This window comes from Pogoniulus pusillus, chromosome 11 (genome assembly GCF_015220805.1).
Source record: "Pogoniulus pusillus isolate bPogPus1 chromosome 11, bPogPus1.pri, whole genome shotgun sequence".
Lineage (NCBI taxonomy): Eukaryota > Metazoa > Chordata > Aves > Piciformes > Lybiidae > Pogoniulus > Pogoniulus pusillus.
In genome coordinates, this window is record NC_087274.1 from 27,470,566 (window position 1) to 27,489,971 (window position 19,406).

Here is a 19,406-nt window from a genome sequence, read left to right on the forward strand (position 1 = left end):
AAGGCTCTGGGATGGCAGAGCTGCGTTTCCAGAGCTGACGGGGCCCGAGGCGGAGGCCAGAGCCAGTGGTTAGGTGAGACCCCACCTGGAGTACTGCCTGCAGCTCTGCAGCCCCCAACACAGGGACAGGGAACTGCTGGAGCCAGTCCAGAGGAGGTGCCCAGAGGGCTGCAGCAGCTCTGCTATGAGGACAGGCTATGAGAGTTGGGGCTCTGCAGCCTGGGGGAGAGAAGGATTTGAGGAGACCTTGGAGTGGCCTTCCAGTATCTGAAGGGGACCTACTGGAGGGCTGGGGAGGGACTACTGACAAGGTCTTGTAATGGCAGGGTGAGGGGCAATGGGTTTAAACTGGCAGAGGGGAGATTGGATGTTAGGAGGAAGTTCTTTGCAGTGAGTTTGGTGAGACACTGGCACAGGCTGCCCAGGGAGGTTGTGGCTGCTCCCTCCCTGGAGGTGTTCAGGGCCAGGCTGGATGAGGCTTTGAGCAACCTGTTCTAGTGGGAGGTGTCCCTGCCTATGGCAGGGGCTTGGAGCTGGCTGAGCTTTGAGGTCCCTTCCAACCTAAACCATTCTATGAAGGGTGTAGTGATAAGATGCAGGGCAGTGGTTTGGAACTAGAGCAGGGTAGGTGTAGGTCAGATAGGAAGAGGAATGCCCTCATGGTGAGGGTGCCCAGAGAGATGGTTGAGGTCTCATCCCTGGAGACACTGAAGGTGAGGCTTGATAAGCCTTTGAGCAGCCTGCTCTGGTTGGAGGTGTCCATGCTGAGGGTCAGGGAGATGGACAAGCTGGCCTGTGAGGGTCCCTTCTAACCCAATGCCATCTGTGATACCAGGTGAAAATGGAGAGCAGATGAGCTTGCAGCCACGGGACAGTCCTTCTCCCTCTCTGCCTGGGAGCTGCTCCGGAGCAGCCAACAACGCAAAGGGACGTGAGCCTGTTTGAACTTGTCTTTTCCACTCGTGTCCATTAAAAGGGGAAAAAAGGGCATTTTATTCCTTCACATTGGTGGCTGACTCAGTTCATTTACTTTTTGTTGGCCATTTAATGACTTAGGATGGTCTTCAATGTTGTTTCATTACTACAAAGTCATTTGGAATCTGGACTGCTATTAATTATTGTGGAATTTAAAGAAATTAAAAGCCCTTGCAATGTGGGAAGTGAGGAGAAGGCAGATGTGTGAGAGGCAGCATTATCAGCATGTGCTGTGCTCCCTCCAGCAAGGATTTCTGTCTCTTTCTGCTCATTTGCTGTTTGTTTGCCTGCTCGTTTTCCCATGCTGATGGCAATATTAAGGGGAAAATGCTGAAACTGAGGGATTTCAGCCTTTGATAGAGGATCAGAGCCTGACAACCTAATAAAGAGCTCCTAGTCTTACTTTGAAAGTTTTCATTGACTTCAGGAGGAGCAGAGTCTGGTTCTAAATGCATCCAGATGATGTGCGCGCTCCACAGGAAACATTCAATATTGTGTGCAGCAAGGTTAGGAACCAAAAGGTGCCTTTCTTTGGAAGGAAAATGGAATTCCCTTAGGAAACCAGGCCAGAGGCTAGCTGTGCTTTCCTTGGGATGAGCTGTGTGCTGTCCTAGCAGCTGAAGTGGGTCCTGGTGTTGGTGCTTCTTCCTTTTTCTTGTGTTGAGCTAAAAGCTCAGAGCTGTGACTCCCCAGAGGACGCTTTGCAACTCCTGTTGGTAGTTCAGTGCCTACAATCCACAGCAAGCAGGAGCAGACAAGGAGGGCATTCTTGCTTTCCTTCTTTCTTACTTCTAGGTGTGGTAAAATGCTGTCTTCAGCCTGCCTTGGTCACCAGAGAAAGACCATGCTTCTGGTCCTGGAAGTGAGTTTTATCCTGGAAATGAATGGGAGAGGATATTGCCACAGCTCTAAAGCAGAAAGTTCCTCCTCCCCTCCCTTTCCAGTCCTTGCTCCTCCATTCCCTTCTTTACACAGAGCTTTTGACAGCTCGGTGGAGTAACAGCTCATAGTTTGGTGAGGTTTTTTTGCTTTCTCTTCCTTTCTTGCTCAGTTCCAGTAGACTGGATGATAACTAGATGGCTCCAAGCCATTGTATAGGTATTATTAGTTTCAAGCCTGATGGCCAAAGTCAAGAATGAAGGTAGGAAGTGGAAATCTATATTCTAACTTTGCCAGGTGTCCCCAGGCAGGTCAGACTGTATATCCTATTCCCATGTTTGAAATGAGTGGAAACAAGACAGGTCTATCCCAGGAGTCTATTTTGAGGCAAAGAAAGATTCAGATCTTCAGGCAACAAATAACAAATAGAGGCAAATAACTTTTTTTTAATGCTTGTTGTTGGAATTTGGAAATTTGGGCCTGCTTCATGGTGTCCCAAGATTTATTGGCAGTAATAAAGCTGTGTCTATAAAGCTATACCTGTACTAACCTCTCTACAGCCACCTCAGAAGGAGGTTGGAGTGAGGTGGAGGAAGCAGTGCTACAGGCTGGGGACAGAGTGGCTGGAGAGCAGCCATAAAAGAAGGGACCTGGGGGCACAGGTAGATAGTAGCTGAAGATGAGCCAGCAGTGTGCCCAGGTGGCCAAGAGAGCCAATGGCATCCTGGCCTGGATCAGGAACAGTGTGGCCAGCAGGACAAGGGAAGTTATTCTGCCCCTGTACTCAGCACTGCTCAGGCCACACCTTGAGTGCTGTGTCCAGTTCTGGGCTCCTCAGTTCCAGAGAGATGTTGAGGTGCTGGAATGTGTCCAGAGAAGGGCAGCAAGGCTGGTGAAGGGTCTGCAACACAAACCCTGTGAGGAGAGGCTGAGGAAGCTGGGGGTGTGCAGCCTGGGTCTAGGCTGGATGTTAGGAGGAAGATCTTCACAGAGATAGTGATTGGCATTGGAATGGGCTGCCCAGGGAGGTGGTGGAGTTGCTGTCCCTGGAGGTGTTGAAGCAAAGCCTGGATGAGGCACTTAGTGCCATGGTCTAGTTGATTGGCTAGGGCTGGGTGCTAGGTTGGACTGGATGATCTTGGAGGTCTTTCCAACCTGGTTGGTGCTAGGATTCTATGAAATGATAGAACAAAAGGAAATGGCCTCAGGTTGCACCAGGGGAGGTTTAAGTTGAACATTAGGGGAAAAAAAAGGTTACTGAAGAGTGGTCAGGCACTGGAACAGGCTGCCCAGGGAGGTGGTGGAGTCACCGTGCCTGGAGGTGGTTAAAATACTTGTAGGGATGGCACTGTGGGACGTGATTCAGTGGGCGTGGTGGTGTTGGGTTGATGGTTGGACTGGATAACAACAAAGACCTTTTCCAGCTGAACCAATTCTATGATTCTATACCAAGAGCTGTTGTGACCACAGACACAGCAGTGTGATGGCACAGGCAGTGTCAATCCCCTGCAGGATTATAAAGCAGCATGGCAAAAGAGTGCCGAGGCAGCTCCACTGCTCTACTGGGCTACACTAGCATGGTAAAAAGCAATTACAAATCGCATCCTTTCCACTGCTGTGCTGGTGGAACTTCAAAGGGCAGAGCACATCTGAAGCCAGGACTATGCTGTTCCTTCTGTTGTTGTGGCTCTGGGGATTTTGGGTGTGAAGAGGTGTGGCCCCTGACTGACAGGACATGGCTGGCAAAAGCCTGAAGCGCAGACACAGCTACACCAGCCAAACCTGTGGATTTTGGTTGTGGGGCAAGGTGGAGCTGAAACAGACTCCACTGGTGAAATCTCAGTTTTGGCAATACCCTCTGTGTCGCTCTGAGAAACGCTTCTGCAGCGATGGCTTTGCTCAGGTGGCTGCAGGAGGCAGCTTTTCAGTCCCCTAAGTGTTTTATCAGACTAATGCCTGTTTTCTTTCTGTTTAATTCTCTCAGACCACTGCTGAAAGGTTGGCAGTTGTAAGTCCCAGCTGGGCAGGTAACCAGCTGTTAATGAGTAATGCTGGTGGCTGATCTCGACATTGATTTGGGCTCTCTTTTGCAATGTGTTGTCATCTCCTGAGTGGGCTTGCTTGCAGCTCCTGCTTGTTGCTATACTAAGCTTTGAATTAGCTGCTGAAGGGAGAGAGATGGGAAGCAGCTGGGTGGTGAATCATGTCTGATTGCAAGCCACACTGGTTCAGCTCCTCTGGAGGTGCTCTTATATGCTTGCTGAGTACACCAGTGTTCTTCTCAGAGAGTCAGGTCCTTGGTAAACTCTTTACTCTCTGTGGTTTAGGGAGAGTATCTGGCTCCATGGCATTCCCATCTACCCACAAAGACATTAATGATTAACAGTGATAAAAGCTCTGCTTACTTAGACTAAAATCCCCTAAAGTCAGGTAAATCCCAGTCCCTTGCGAAAGCTTGGGTCTGATTCACCCTCCTGCTTCAGCCCAGCCCTGGAAGTTTTCCCTCTGCCAGGCAAAGCCTTCCTGAGAGGAAAGCAAAGATGAAAGTCTGTGCTCCTTTTATTGTTGTCTTGGCTCTGGCTCTGAGCAGTGACTGTGCAAGGAGGGTAAGTCTGAAGTCTGATTCTTCTGTTTTGAAATGGTGGATCACCTATATGGTGGCTGGCAGGACAGTGTTGCCTTGGGGCTGGATGAGTGTAGTCACCAACAGACCCAAAGGAAGAGATCTCCAAATGTAAACCAAAGGAGATGTGCTAGATGAGGGCTTACAGCAGTGTTGACTTAGCAGGGGGCCTGTAGGGTGGCTGGGCCCATACATATCTGCATTGAAAGCAACTGCTTACATCCATGTCTTGCTAGGGAGGAAGAATGGGAGGGGAGAAGAGGAAGTATCACCAAAAGTTAAATACATTGAAAATCCACCTCAGAAATGTGGTGACACAAGCAGGTACCTGCAGCAGCATGGAAGGGAAATGCTACTCCACCAGGCTTTACCTGGTGGCTGATCATGCCTCCTTTGCAAAGCTCTCCCTCTTTCTGTACTATGCCCTTCAGAGGTCTCATCATGTGCCATGGTGGCAGGCACCACAGGCTAAACGCACAGCTGAACAGCCTGGGTCTGCAGCTCGGTGCCTTTGTGATTAGCCTTCTGTCACCAGCTGAACTAAAACTAGCTTAGATATATTTAAATGGTGCTCTGACCCTAACTATCCCAGTAATGTACTGAACTATCTCCTGAGATACTGCAGGTGTGAGCAGGAGGATTATTTTTGGTGATTAGGAAGAGATCAACCCTGGCTGAAGCTATTGGAGGCAGAGTCAGTGCAGGGTGCAAAAACTGTTCCTTGGATGGGCCTGGACTCTGATCAGTGGTTCCCAGTGACAGGACAAGGGGCAGTGGGTACAAACTAGAATACAGGAGGTTTCACTTGAACTTAAAGAGAAACTTCATTGAGGATAACAGAGCATTGGCCCAGGCTGCCCAGAAAGGTTGTGGAGTCTCCTCCTCTAAAGTCTTTCAAACTCTGCTTGGCCATGATCCTGTGCAACCTGCTCTAGATGAACTTACTTTAGCAGTGGACTTGGGCTGAAGGGTCTCCAGAGGTCCACTCCAACCCACACCAGTTTGTGATTCCTCAGAACTGCTCAAGCCTCCTCCCTATATGTCTTATCAACAGCTTTTCTCAGCCCCTACTTGTTATGTCCCTTGGCCAGCTCTAGGTTCCTGATGTGCTGCTTCTGTGAGATTTTTATTTCACTGGAGTTCAGCTGTCAACACCTTTGGTGGCAGCAAATCTTTATATGTTTTGCCATCTTTTATTGTTTCCTGTGGCTTAAAATCAGCTCAGCCTAGTGAATGGAAACCCAATGAGGTTGTGGTTTCTACCTAGTGCCCTGGGGGATACAGCTACACGACAGGAAAAGTCAAAACCTGGGATGTTATTTGCAGCTGTGACCTGGCCTCAGAGTGCTTCCACGCTTTCTGCAGAGGAAAGGCAGCTGTGTTCCTTGGGTATAGAAAGCTATAGGAGTGGGTAGATCCAGACTGGATGTTAGGAAGAAGTTCTGCACCGTGAGGGTGGTGAGACATTGGAACAGGTTGCCTAAGGGGAGGGTAGAAGCCCCATCTCTGGAGGTCTTTAAGGCCAGGCTGGATGTGGCTCTGAGCATCCTGATCTAGTGTGAGGTGTCCCTGCTCGTAGATGATCCCTGGGGTCCCTTGCAGCCCTGACCATCCTATGATTCTGTGATTATGGAGTAGAGCTTTGGTGTGGCTTTTTTTGGTGTGTGCTATGCTGGGTTTTCCTGGTTTATCAGAGACCCTTCATCAGGCAGTCTTTTTCCACCCTTTCTCACTAGACTGTGCCCCATCAGAACAGAGGTCCTTGCAGAAGCACTGGGAGAACGGCGCTCTGGAAAGGATGTTTGTCTCTGCAGGATGATTCCCAGACTGACTTTGCCTTTCCAATCCACATTGTTCTTTTTTTCTTCTCTCTCTCTTTTTGTAGCACTACAAATCTGGGCCAGGAAGAGGCTCAAAACATGAGTTCACTCGCTCACAAGGTACAAAGTCAAACCCAGCAGGTTTCATGACAGTAAGAATCATCTGCCTGTCTGTATCCATGCTGTGCAAGTCCACAGTAAGCCTGTCTTTGTTTCAACAAGAAAAAGGATTATGGAATGGTTATGCCAATATTAATTTCAGCATAGAGGGGGGGAATTTGGGATTGGTTCAGGAATCTCAGGTGTGCATTAATGGGAAGGTGCCAATTGGATGTTAGTCTTAGTTGCCGTGGCTTATATTCATTCGTGACATGCTTTGGCTGGAGGTGTGCAACTCCCTTCACTTTACCCAGAGCTGCATCTACCCTGCAACTTTAAAGTATAAAAGTTCCTTGTGTGTGTAGGTTTCCATTTCAGAGTGCTTGAGCACCATGCGTTTTGGTTTGCTTTTGTTTTGAAGTCATCTAAGCAAACAGACCTCTTGGCTGTGCATGGGTGTTGTAGACTTCCATGCTTAAAGCCTTTGCTGTTGATGTCAAGGATTACATGAATCAGGCTATTAAGGGTGCCTTATAGCTTAGAACAGTCTTTAATGGACTTTGGGATGTGATGTGTCCTCTGAGCAGTCAGCATTGGAATACTGTCCAGAGAAGTGGTGGAATCATCATCCCTGGACGTGTTAAGAACAAATGTGGATGTGGCACTTTGGGAAGTGATTTAGTGACCAGGGTGGTGTTGGGTTGGTGGTTGGACTCAATTATCTTAGAGGTCTTTTGGAACTGTAATGATTCTATGACTCTGAAATGACTCTCTGAGTCTATTTTCACAGGTGCCCTAGCTGCTTATAATGTCAGATGTCAGCCAGAGGAGATAAATATTTGAACATGTACTTAATTAGATCAGACAAGGAGAATCAGGCTTGATAAAGGGATAACAGGGGAAGTGGAAGTGGCTGTTCCCCACTGACAGATAAGAGGGCAGTTAGGACAGGTAGAGTGACCACAATTCCAACCTGCTAGGAAAAAATGGGACCACAGGACAGGTTACTCTGTTGCATAATGCTGACAATGCCCCCTGCAGCATTTTGAGATGAGGAGTCTGGGCGTGGGGAGGTTAACAGCTATCCAGGGGTGTTCAGGAGCCCCAGCTGTCATGGAAGGGGTAAGCTCAGGACAAGGAGCAGTGAGATGTTGTCAGTGAGAAGTGGAAATGGGCTGTGCTGCCAGCTTGGCCACATTCCCCATTTCTCTTCTAGGCAGTAGTTGGCTTCCTACTCGTGCTCCTGGGTCTCCAAAGCCATTGCTTTTAGTTTAGTGGTTAATTGAGCTCTGACAGTCTTTCATTGTCTTTTTTATCTTAATTTTCTTTCATTCTCAAGACTCATCATGAAGGGTTTTTTCTTCTGTCAGAATCCCACCACCCTTCCCTTAGGCTGGTGAGGTAAACATAAAGCTTGCCCTTTTCTGACACCAGAGCCATCAGTTTCTCCTCACTTGTAAGAAATCTGCTTGTCCCAAAGGGAAGCTCCTGTGATCAAAATGATCTTTCATCTCCCCCAACCTTTCAAACCTTCCTCCTTCTGGACTCCTTCCATTGCAGTTTGCATGGTCTGGTGCCTTAATTGTCTTAAGCAGATGTTATGTGATATGGAGCCTGAAAGGATACCACTTCAGAAATCAATTTAATATGCTATTGCAATACTTCATAATTAGAAATGATAATTGCAATTAATGAAGATAATTGGCACTTGCTGTACCAGAAGCTGCGATACGTTTCTGAGCTGAAATGGTCTGTGATCTTTATGCTGCTGTAGAGCCCATTCATCTTTGTTGATTCTGTCATGATGTAGGATTTGCAGCCTCTTATCACACATTAGAAGTTCCAGAGACACAGGGTCCAAAATACAGCTGAAGAACTTGATGATGTTAGGACACTAGGAAGAAGTTTTTAATAGGAGGGTGGTGGAACATAGCAAGAGGTTGCCCAGGGGGATGGTGGAGACCCCATCCCTGGAGACACTTGAGGTCAGGCTCAACAAGGGCTGGAGCTCCTCTGCTATGAAGACAGACTAAGAGAGTTGGGACTGTTCAATCTGGAGAAGAGAAGGCTCTGAGGAGACCTTACTGTGGCCTTCCAGTATCTAAAGGGAGCCTATAGGAAAGCTGGTGAGGGACTTTTTAGGGTGTCAGGTAGTGATAGGACTGAGGGGAATGGAGCAAAACTGGAAGTGGGTAGATTCAGACTGAGTGTTAGGAAGAAGTTCTTCATCATGAGGGTGGTGAGACACTGGAACAGGTTGCTCGGGGAGGTGGTGAAAGCCTCATCCCTGGAGGTGTTTAAAGTCAGGCCAGATGAGGGTCTGAGCAACCTGATCTAGTGTGAAATGCCCTTGCCTATGGCAGGGGGTTGGAACTAGTTGATCCTTGGGGTCACTTGCAGCCCTGCCAATTCTATGATTCTAAGGTCCTGAGCAACCTGCTCTAGTTGGGGATGTCCCTGCTCACTGCAGGGGGGATTGGACTAGACGACCTTTAGAGGCCCCTTCCCAGTGGATTCTATGATTCTATATGTCTTCATCATTTGATATAACAAGACATAACAGAGGCACCTGCAGGCTGGTGTTCAGCTGCATGATGAGGTGTTTTTTTTTCTTGTATTTCAGTGTTTACAGAGGATGGAAATTTATGCAGATTCCCTTTCCGGTACGGTGGAAGGTTGTATCACTCCTGCTTATCAAATCACGTTTCCCACAAGAAGTGGTAAGTTGACATTGCTCACAAATGACAGCAACACTCACACAAGAAGGCCATCCCCTTAGTGCTTTAATGCTCTCCTTAGAGCCACTCTCTTGGGTTTGCTCACACACATGGAGAGCCAAGCGGCTGTCATGGCTCGGAGGTCAACTTGTGCTCGGGAGGCAGGGAGCCTGCATGAAAGGTCTCCAGGGCCAGGGAAAACTGAAGAACTGCAGAAATGTTTGCTCTTTGGCCTTTGCAGTTGCACTGCAACGTGTGTGGGGGGCAGGAGCTTGTGTGGAAAAGGCAGGAACCACCTGATAGAAACCTGAGAGACAGAGACACCTGTAAGAGATGACTCTTGGTTAAGGCACTTTTGATTTGTGTCAATCAAATTGACACAAATTTGCTGCTGTCCTGCAGCAAAGACCATCTGATTTTTGAGGGAAGTTGGGCTTTTCACCCCTCATAGCTCTAATTTCTGTCCAGATTGACACCAGGTCCCTTCTGGACAGTGCAGTCCTAATAGGTGAGGCATTACTCCTCTTTGTTGGGTAATGATTTATTCTACTAGTGTTTAAGGCCAGATCTCTTTATTTGGGGCAAAGGTTATCTTTACAAATGCAGAAGCTGTTAAAAGTATTCACTGCATTCATTTAGGGTTGGGGGCAGCCAGGTGGGAACCCTGCTGGAAGCAAGCACTGAGGAAACAAGAGTACATTTGCAGACAAACCTGTTTCATTCTATTCAAGGGCATGTGTGAACAGAAATCAAAGGCAGCAAAGCAGGGAACACAGAGGTACCAGTAATGAGAAAATGCCTGCACTGGTGAGCTGTGTGGAAGGCACAAGCTTGCATCTCCCCAAGGTGGAGGTAGTATTTTGTAGAGTTTATTTTAGTCACTTGTGCAGAACTCTCTCTTATTTTTCTTTTTTTAATGTATGATGGACTGTTGAAGTTTAAGATTGGATATTAGGAAGAATTTCTTTGCTGCAAGAGTTGTCAGGCATTGGAACGGGCTGCCCAGAGAGGTGGTGGAGTCCCCATCCCTGGAGGCATTCAAGGAAAGTGTGGACATGGCAGTGTGGGACATGGTTTAATGGCCATGCTGGTGTTGGGCTGACTGGACTTGGTGATTGTTGAAGTCTACCAAGCAAAAGAATTCTATGATTCTCTGATGTTTTAAGTGTAAGTGCTGGTGTAATATAACCAACACAACACTTCTTACACAAATTGGCACAGCTTCAGGCTAGGAGACTACTTCTGATATTCCTCAAGACCCACAGATACCACTCAGATATGAAAAGCCTCCAGGAAATGACCCCAGTTTGCTCAGTTGCTCCTTGCTCTCTAGACCTGTAACCAGCTTTATTGCCCTTGTCAGGACCTACTCCAACAACTCAATGATTTTTCTTGTAGTGGGAAGCTAAATAAGAAGAGGCCCATACTGTACCTGCAGGTTATAAAAGAAATCAAACCCCAAGGAATTAAGAAGATTCTGTAACATGGACTGGCAGTAAGGAAAACCAAGCCCACTGTTAAAGGTGTGGCCTGGCTAGTACTGAGTACAAAGGGACAACCACTCCCCTGGTCCTGGTGGTCACACTATTTCTGATACTGTACTGTGTTCAGTTTTGGGCTCCCCAGTTTAAGAAGGACAGGGATCTGCTCAGGAGAGTCCATTGGAAGGCTAAGAGGATGATTAGGGGACTTGAATACTGCCTTAGGAGGAGAGGCTGAGGCACCTGGGGCTTTTTAGTCTGGAGAGGAGAAGAGAGAGAGGGCATTTAATAAATGTTGATAAATGGGGAGTGTCCCTGCCTATGGCAGGGGGTTGGAGCTGTTCAAGGCAGGATTGGACGTGGCACTTGGTGCCATGGTCTAGCCTTGAGCTCTGTGGTAAAGGGTTGGGCTTGATGATCTATGAGGTCTCTTCCAACCTTGGTGATACTGTGATCTTTGAGGTCCCTTCCAACCTAAACCATTCTATGTCTGAAGGCTGTCTAGGGGTCGGGATGGGGGACAAAGACTCTGCTCACTTGCTCCCTGTGATAGGACAAGGAGCAATGGATGTAAGCTGCAGCACAGGAGGTTCCACCTCAACACAAGGGGGAACTTTGCTACTGTACAGGTCACAGACCACTGGAACAGGCTGCCCAGAAAGGTTGTGGAGTTTCCTTCTCTGGAGGCTTTCAAGGCCCACCTGGATACATTCCTCTGTGACCTGAGCTAGATTGTATGGTCCTGCTCTGGCAGGGAGATAGACTCAGTGATCTCTTTGGGTCCTTCCACACTCCTAACATCCTGTGAAATGAGAAGTCAAAAATATCTTACCTCAAGGAAGGGAACTGGGATAATCTTCCATTCTGAACCCTGTGATGAACTCCAGCCAGAAAGAGTTTAACCTCTGGATTCACTTCATTTGATGGATCTTTTTAATACAAGACACACTATGTGTTTGGTTTTAGCCAGTTAGGCCACAGGGATGGGAAAGAAAAATAATGGATGGGACCAAAGGTTAGAGCACCTTTTAGAGCTGACCTTGGACAACTTGCTTTCATGCTTCTGATTTTTAAAAAGCCATTTACAAGTGGGGAGATGAGGAGGAGGACAGCTGGAGCTGTTTGGTTTTGACAGGTCATTTCAGCCTGTGGCTGACCTTCTGGCCAGTGTTTGCTCTTCTTTCATAAGCTAACAGCAACCTGACGTGTGACTTCAGGCAGAGATGCCTGGAAAAGAGCCCAGAACAGCACTCAGGAAGCCCACGTTGTACACCTTGGAGAAGAGGAGCCCCAGGGGTGGCCTCGTTAATGCTTGTAGATATGTAAAGGGTGAGTGGCAAGAGCATGGAGCCAGGCTCTGCTTGGTGATGCCCAGTGACATAGCTGAGGCATTGCAAGCTCCATAGAAATATGTGGAAGATTTATTTCACTGTGAGGCTGACAGAACACTGGAAAAGGCTCTCCAGGGGGCTTGTGAAGTATTCCTCTCTGGAGATACCTAAGACTTGACTGGATGCTATCCTAGGTGACCCTGGCAGGGGAGTTAGGCTGGATGAGCTTTCCAGGTCCCTTCCAGCCACTAACCACCTGTGATTCTATGATTTTTGTGTCAGCTGGTACTAGCCCATGCTGGACTGATGCTGATTCCAGAGAACCTGACAAGCATCAGGTGAGGGCACAGCTTGTGTCCTTCAAGGTCCTCCCCGCCTGCAAGATCACAGAATCATAGAATCAGTCAGGGTTGGAAGGGACCACAAGGATCATCTAGTTCCAACCACACTATTATGGGCAGGGACACCCTACCTAGATTGGGCTAGCCAGAACCCCATCCAGCCTGGCCTTAAACACCTCCAGGGATGGGGCCTCAACCACCTCCCTGGGCAACCCATTTCAGGCTCTCACCATTCTCATGCTCAACAACTTCCTCCTCACGTCCAGCCTGAACCTACCCATTTCCAGCTTTGCTCCATTCCCCCTAGTCCTGACACTCCCTGTTATCCTGAAAAGTCCTTAGGATGGAGATGATGGGAGGCTGAAGCCCCAGAGCTAACAGAATGGTGAGGGCAAGTAGAATGTGCAGATAAGAGTTGTCCAAGTGTGCCTCAGATGGATCCCACAGGCAGTGTGGCATGCAGGATTGAGCCTGGTGCTCTGCAAAAAGATGAGGTCTGGAAATCACCCCCATGTCAGTGATTTCCTCATTCTTTGTCTGTCAAGGTAAAAAGTAGAAACAGTTTAAAGGAACTGAGTGCAAAATGTGTTTGCTGCTGAAAGCCAGGGGGAAGTCCCTCTGTGGCCAGTTTCTTACTTCCACAGACAATTTAAGCAACTGACAGGCAGAAAAAAAAAAGGGTTGGGTCCTGTTTCACTTGTTTTGTAATGGATAAAGGAGACAGAATTTATTTGCTTTGGTTTTGGTTTTTATTTCTGTTCTACATTTTCTAATCTTAGAACTAGAAAGAAGGTTGGGTTTTTCTGGTGGATTCACTGGAGATCTCAGGTCCTGCTTCCACATCTCATTCCTAATCTGTATTTTGGCTGAGAAAAATGGGGAAGGGCATCTTTAATTTAAAAAAAATCAATATTTTTTTCCTCTGGTGTTAAGAGAGTTTGAATGAAACAGATGCTAATTAGGAAACCAAAAGGGACAAGAATTTCCAGATTGCCAAAGGATGGGAGCCAGGCAGCTTCAGTGCTAACATCCAGGTTGTTTCAAGCTGCACTAAACTACACCTTTGATTCTTCCCAGGTGTTCAACAACACATAACTATGACAGGGACAGGAGTTGGGGACACTGCACTTCGTTGACCAAAGACCATGCAGGTAAGATGAACCTATTTCTGAGCTGCTCCAAGTACCTGGTTTCTGCTTTGCCACCTGCAGCAAGGAATCATAGAATCAACCAGGATTATCCAGTCCAACCTAGCACCCAGCCCTAGCCACTCAACTAGACCATGGCACCAAGTGCCTCAGCCAGGCTTTTCTTGAACACCTCCAGGGATGGTGACTCCACCACCTCCCTGGGCAGCCCATTCCAATGCCAATCACTCTCTCTGGCAACAACTTCCTCCTAACATCCAGACTAGACCTTCCCCGGCACAACTTGAGACTGTGTCCCCTTGTTCTACTGCTGGTTGCCTGGGAGAAGAGACCACCCCCCACCTGGCTACAGCCTCCCTTCAGGTAGTTGTAGACAGCAATGAGGTCAGCCCTGAGTCTCCTCCAGGCTAAACAACTCCATCTCCCTCAGCCATCAGGAGGGATGGTGCCTTCAGTGTGATTTTTCACTTGGCATACACAGAGTGACCCTCCCCATCAGCTGTCTCTGAGATTTCTCTGTGACTCTGTATGACCATAGCATTAAAGTGTGGGTATCACTCAGTCTTCAGTTGCTCTCTTTGACTAACACATGGTAGTGTCAACATGGAAAGCTGAACTTCCACTGGAGCAGAGCACAGAGGCATTTGTCTTCTCTTCTCTTGTGGCTTGGATCTGCCTTTTAGCGGTTCCCTCATTTCATCACTTACATCTTTCTGTCTGACCAGTTAAGTTTTAAGAAGGTAGAGGAATATTCCATGCCCTGTGCAACACACACCCAGCACTTCCAGCTGTAATTCCTCAAGACCTTGAGCCGAAGAGTAGACCTTCCAAACCAGGCTTGCTTGGCCATTGGGTTGTGCCAGAGAAGAAAAGAGGGCAGATGCATTCATTGCAAGAGTGCTGAGGGACAAGGAAAGGGTTATTTAGCTGAGCAGTGCTAGGGCTTCATGTGGTCATCACACTCTAGTGCTAAAACCACCTCATAGTGGAAGTCTGTCTGAAATGGGAAGCCAAGGTCTGTGGCAAAGTTTCTTTTCTATGTAAGTCATTTAACTGACAGCTGGGTGAAAGCACCACACACTGAGCAGTTTGGCAGTGGGGAGCATGCATCCCTGTCCTCAGCAGTACCTGGATGGCTGGCCCCTGCTTCTCTCTGTCCCCAGCTGCATGTTTCATGAGCTGGATACTGGGGAATCTCAGTTGGTGAGAAAAATATTCCATGACAAAATCAGGTGTTGCACCAACCAGGCTGGATGCCTCTCAGGGGCTTTTTTGGACCTGTGTCTAAATGCTGATCATGCTCCTCCATTCTCCATCTCACTACCTTTAAATGCCACCTGTCTTGTATAGCCTGCAGGATGCAACCAGATGCTTTCAGAAGTTACCTTCCCAGTTTTCTTTAAAAGAAGAGCATTTTCCCCTTGCAGGGAGTTCTGCATCATGTCAGGAAGCCTGTGGCCAAGCTGACTGCAGTCTAGCAGAGTGCTTGCAAAGCCAGCGCTGGCTGAATCATGCTGATGGTCTAAAAGGAAGCAGTGCACAGCATCATCACTTGGAGCTTAACAACTTCATTTTCCAGCCTGGCTTTAAAGCAGGTTAACAGCAGATCAGAGACAAGTGACCTAAACCCAAAATGAGGAGCAAATGCCTGTGCCTTTGTAATGAAAGTATGTCAGACATGGACGTGGACTTTCCTGCTCACCAGAGTCAGGTTGTGAGGGCTGCACTTCTTTGTGACTGCCCTCCCAGAACTTAAAAGGTTGGAAACTGTTACGTGTGGCTGCTTTAATCCCTCAGTGAAATCCTGACTGCCATGGGGCTGGCTGAGTCAAAGAGGCTTTTCCTGTAGTTGAAGAAGGAGCTTTCCAAGCCTAATGGTGCTTTTTTGGGGGTGCCTGTGCCACCTCTATCCCTCAATTTACCCAATGCCACCCCCCTACCTCTGCAGCCATCTCTACAGAGAGCTGCTTCTCTAAAGCCTTTTGGAGCTTGCTGGCTCATTTTGGACCATTACCCACCACAATGGTAGATAGGATGATTCGTGTCAAGAAAGCTACCCTGCCTGCTTTCCTCTGGCTGCACAGCTTAACAACAGGGAAGGCTTGCCCTGGCTGCTGCTTTTTCTCCAGGAAAACAGAAAAGGAAAGGAAAGAGAGGGAAGGATGGGGTAGCTGGAAGGGATCATTGCTGGCTTGTCACAAAGGAAAGACTTTATTGGTGGAGTATTAAGAGTTTTGTAAAACCAAACAGAAATTCTGTTAATTTATTATTTCTTAGGCTGTTAATTCAGTCACAAACACAAGTCCAGGGTTTGGGTTTTTGTTTGTTGGTTGTTTTTGTTGTGTGGGTTTGTTTGGGGTTTTTTAAGCAGCAAGGATTGTATTTGGGCGTGGAGAATGTTTAACAGGTCACCAGGGATAGCTTAAAGAGAGGAAGATTTATGGTGAGGTTGAAAGGAAAGAGCAGTGGAATGGTTGAAGGGAATTTCAAGCAAATGGGAGGAAATTTTGCCTGCTGGGGAAAACAGCTGGGAAGAAAGAAGCAGTCAGGCTGAATAATGCTGATCTTTAAAAATGTGGAAAAGGAATTATGTTGTTGTGAAAACAGAAACACTAAAATAAGAAATCTGTGTGGGTATCTTGACCATTTCAGAGACAAGTATAAAACAAGAAGAAATGAAATTTTGGGGAGAAAATGAGAGATGGGTGAGCAGTGTGTGAACTGGAGTGGGGAAGGAGCTGCTTGAAAGCCAAAGCTGAAGCATGAGTTCTCTCCAGGCCAAGACTACCATGTGTACATGGGGAGCTGACTTGAAACCATTGGAGCTGCTTAAAAATCAGTGTTAAGCAAGTGTTGGAGGCACTGATCCAGAAAAATGCATCTGCCAGCTTCAAGAAAAGGTTTAACTGAAAACTGGTTAGTTTCAGGATGAAGTGAAGCACAGGTATGCAGGCTCTGCTGGAGGGATGTGTTAGCACAGCACTGCCCAGAGCCAGAGCTCACCATGACAACAGCCAAGCTCCTCATTCAAACCCATCCCCTCCCTGAAAGCTGCCTTCAGCTTTCCAAAGGATCCTCCACTCCTGCCCAGGAGGCATCTGAGGAGATGATGAGCAGTAACTGCCCATTGTGACCCTTTCATAGAGATGGACCTCCTGGGCTGCAATGTGTAGCTGGTGTAACTGCACATACGAGTGTGCAGCAGCACAGTGTCCCTATGTGTGGGACTTGCAGGTCTTGGGCTGTCTGCTAGGTCTAGAATCATAGAATTGTCAGATTTGGAAGGGACCCCAAGGATCATCCAGTTCCAACCCCGCTGATGTGGACAGGGATACCTCACACTAGATCAGGCTGGCCACAGCCACATCCAATCTGGCCTTGAAAACATCCAGGGATGAGGCTTCCACCACCTCCCTAGCCAACCTGTTCCAGTGTGTCACCACCCTCATGGTGATGAACTTCTTCCCAACATCCAATCTGAATCTACTGCTTTGAATGTCTGGAAATCTTGGACAAATGGCCAAACCTCCCATGGGAGCCCCAGACTTGGGAGAGAAGTGTCAAACAATGAGGTTTTACAAGATATGTTGGACTGATATGGAAAGAAGAAGTGGAGCAGTGTGGGCTGTGCAGACAGGAGGAAGAAGCATCATCCCAAGAGGAGTTCTGGGGAAGAATAGTCCTGGCTCTGGGACAAGTGGGTGGCAGAAACAGAATGCTTTCTGGGGAGATGGTTGTAGAAAGGAGAGACAAGGCTACTGCCTTCAGCAGAGCCTCAGGGAAGTGAAGCTGGAGTCAAGGTAATTGCTAGCAAGCACCGAAGGTTTCACTTGTGGGGGTGGGGAGATAACTGCTGAGTGGCTTGAGGCTGGGCACTGCCTAAATGGATGGTGGGCAGGATACAGGAAACTGTGATGTGTCCATGTGCTTCTGCATAGAAATCCAGGAAGCAAGGGGAAGGATGCAGAAAACCTCAGGGGAGTCAGGCTGGACTGGAAATAATGGGATGTAGGGAGGGACTCCAAGCAGGGAAGTGCTTTTTGCAGCTGTAATGAGGGTACAGAACAATGTCTTGAGTTACTGCAGTACCAGAAGGTGGCTTGGAGATCAAGTCATGCTTTGGATGCGAGTAGGGAATACAGGATTTTCCTTTGGGGAAGCATTACACCACTACAAGTTTCATAACTGTCAAAGAGGAGAAACAGTAGGAATGGCACTGCCTTTACTTGCTTTGCCTTGATGTTATCCTGGAGTGAAACTGCCAGGGAATACACCCAGGCCTGCTATCTCCTATCAATGACACCACTCCATTATGAAGTAAATATTTTGATTTGAGTGGGGAAACCTCACATTTACACCACTGCAGCATGCTTCAGCCCTGCATGTGTGTGCCTGTGTTTCTCTGTGCTGCATCCCCTGCTTAGGACCAGGCTCCAGCTGAAGGAGCACCTGGACTGAGCAACTCCTCAGTTTCTCCCACAGAGTTTGTCCAGCATTAAAACAGGAGGTCCAAAGGCAGACAAGCTGCTGGAGCAGCTGTGCAGCAGATGTAAACCATAATGGTGGTTAACTTCAGAGGAGATATATCATAGAATGGTAGGGCTGCAAGGGGCCACTGGGAGACCATTCCCCTACCAGAGCAGGATCACCCAGGACAGGTCACACAGGAACGCATCCAGATGGGTCTGGAAAGTCTGCAGAGAAGGAAACTCCACAACCTCTCTGGGCAGCCTACTCCAGGGCTTCAGCACCCTCATGGTGAAGAATTTTTTCTCAGGTTGAGGTGGAACTTTCTGGGCTCAAGTTTGTGCCCATTGTCCCTTGTCCTGTCACAGGACACCAGCAAAAGGAGCCTGACCCCTTCTTCTTGACACCCACCTCTCAGATATCTCTAAACACTGCTGAGATCCTCTCTCAGCCTTCTCTTCTCCAGACTGAGCAGCCCCAGGTCTCTCAGCCTTCCCCCTCACCATGCAGATGTTCCAGTCCCTTCATCATGCTCACAGCCTCCACTGGACACCCTAACATACCCCTGTCCCTCCTGAGCTGGGGAGCCCAATTCAACCCTCAACACTGCCCAAAATCAGGAGTTTTGTCTGGTCAGAAAGACTCTTAACAGCGTTTGCATTGTGCATTGCCAAACAAAGCTGCTAGCTCTGGAGCCAGAGGGTTGCCCTGGCACATCCTCTGCTCTTCCACCACATTTTCCATCGATTTAGAGCATTCCTTAGAGAACAGAGAGACACTAAACCAGTCTAGTCTAATCTTGCTCAGCCTGATTTACTTGGATGTGATTTTATTTTGCTCTATTTTTGTTTCCCTTTTGTTCCATCTGTCCATTAGCATTAGATATAACCAAACAATCCACGGTAATTGTGAAGAGAGCAGCAGAATCCTGGCCAGGGATGTTGGGACACAAGCGGGCAGAGGCAAGGAAGGCTGCAGCCTTCCTTCCCCAGTATAAAGGCACAGCTCCATCTTGTGGGCTTCGGTCCCATCTTCTTCCTCACCACACTTGCAGCTCTGGCGACTTCGTGCCTCCCTGGACCTCCCATCTTCAGACCAGGGAAGAAGGTTCAGCCTAGTGATACTGGGTTTTGAAAGCTGGATGAACATAGGTGCTGTAGAGCTGGAAACAAACCCACTGTAAGCTGGCTGGAGAAACGTTGGGGTAGGTTAATAGATGGTATTAAACCCAGCTTGCTCAGAACCAAAATGGTACATGGAATTGTTTTGGTAGGAGAAGACCTTTAAGATCATGGGGTTGGATTTGACCTCTGGAGGTGCCATCCAACCCCTACCATTCTGTGATTCGATGATAACATTCTTAATACTCTTACATACATAATGAATGTTCTCTAATGGTGGTGATGTGAGTTCTGTAGTGCCACTATAAGTCACAGTATCACCAAGGTTGGAAGAGACCTCACAGATCAGCAAGTCCAACCCTTTACCACAGAGCTCAAGGCTAGACCATGGCACCAAGTGCCAC

At 47.9% G+C, this 19,406-nt stretch overlaps 1 protein-coding gene across 1 annotated transcript in view; it reads left to right on the forward strand.

Annotated features, from left to right (window-relative positions):
- Nucleotides 1-3,589: 3,589 nt before the first annotated feature.
- The window catches only part of HGFAC (HGF activator), a 47,808-nt gene continuing 31,991 nt past the window's right edge, over nt 3,590-19,406 (forward strand). The window contains exons 1-4 of the mRNA XM_064151846.1: nt 3,590-3,757; nt 6,363-6,417; nt 9,020-9,116; nt 13,344-13,417. Coding sequence (XP_064007916.1) covers nt 3,590-3,757; nt 6,363-6,417; nt 9,020-9,116; nt 13,344-13,417 — 394 coding nt within the window. The remainder of the gene's footprint in view (nt 3,758-6,362; nt 6,418-9,019; nt 9,117-13,343; nt 13,418-19,406) is intronic.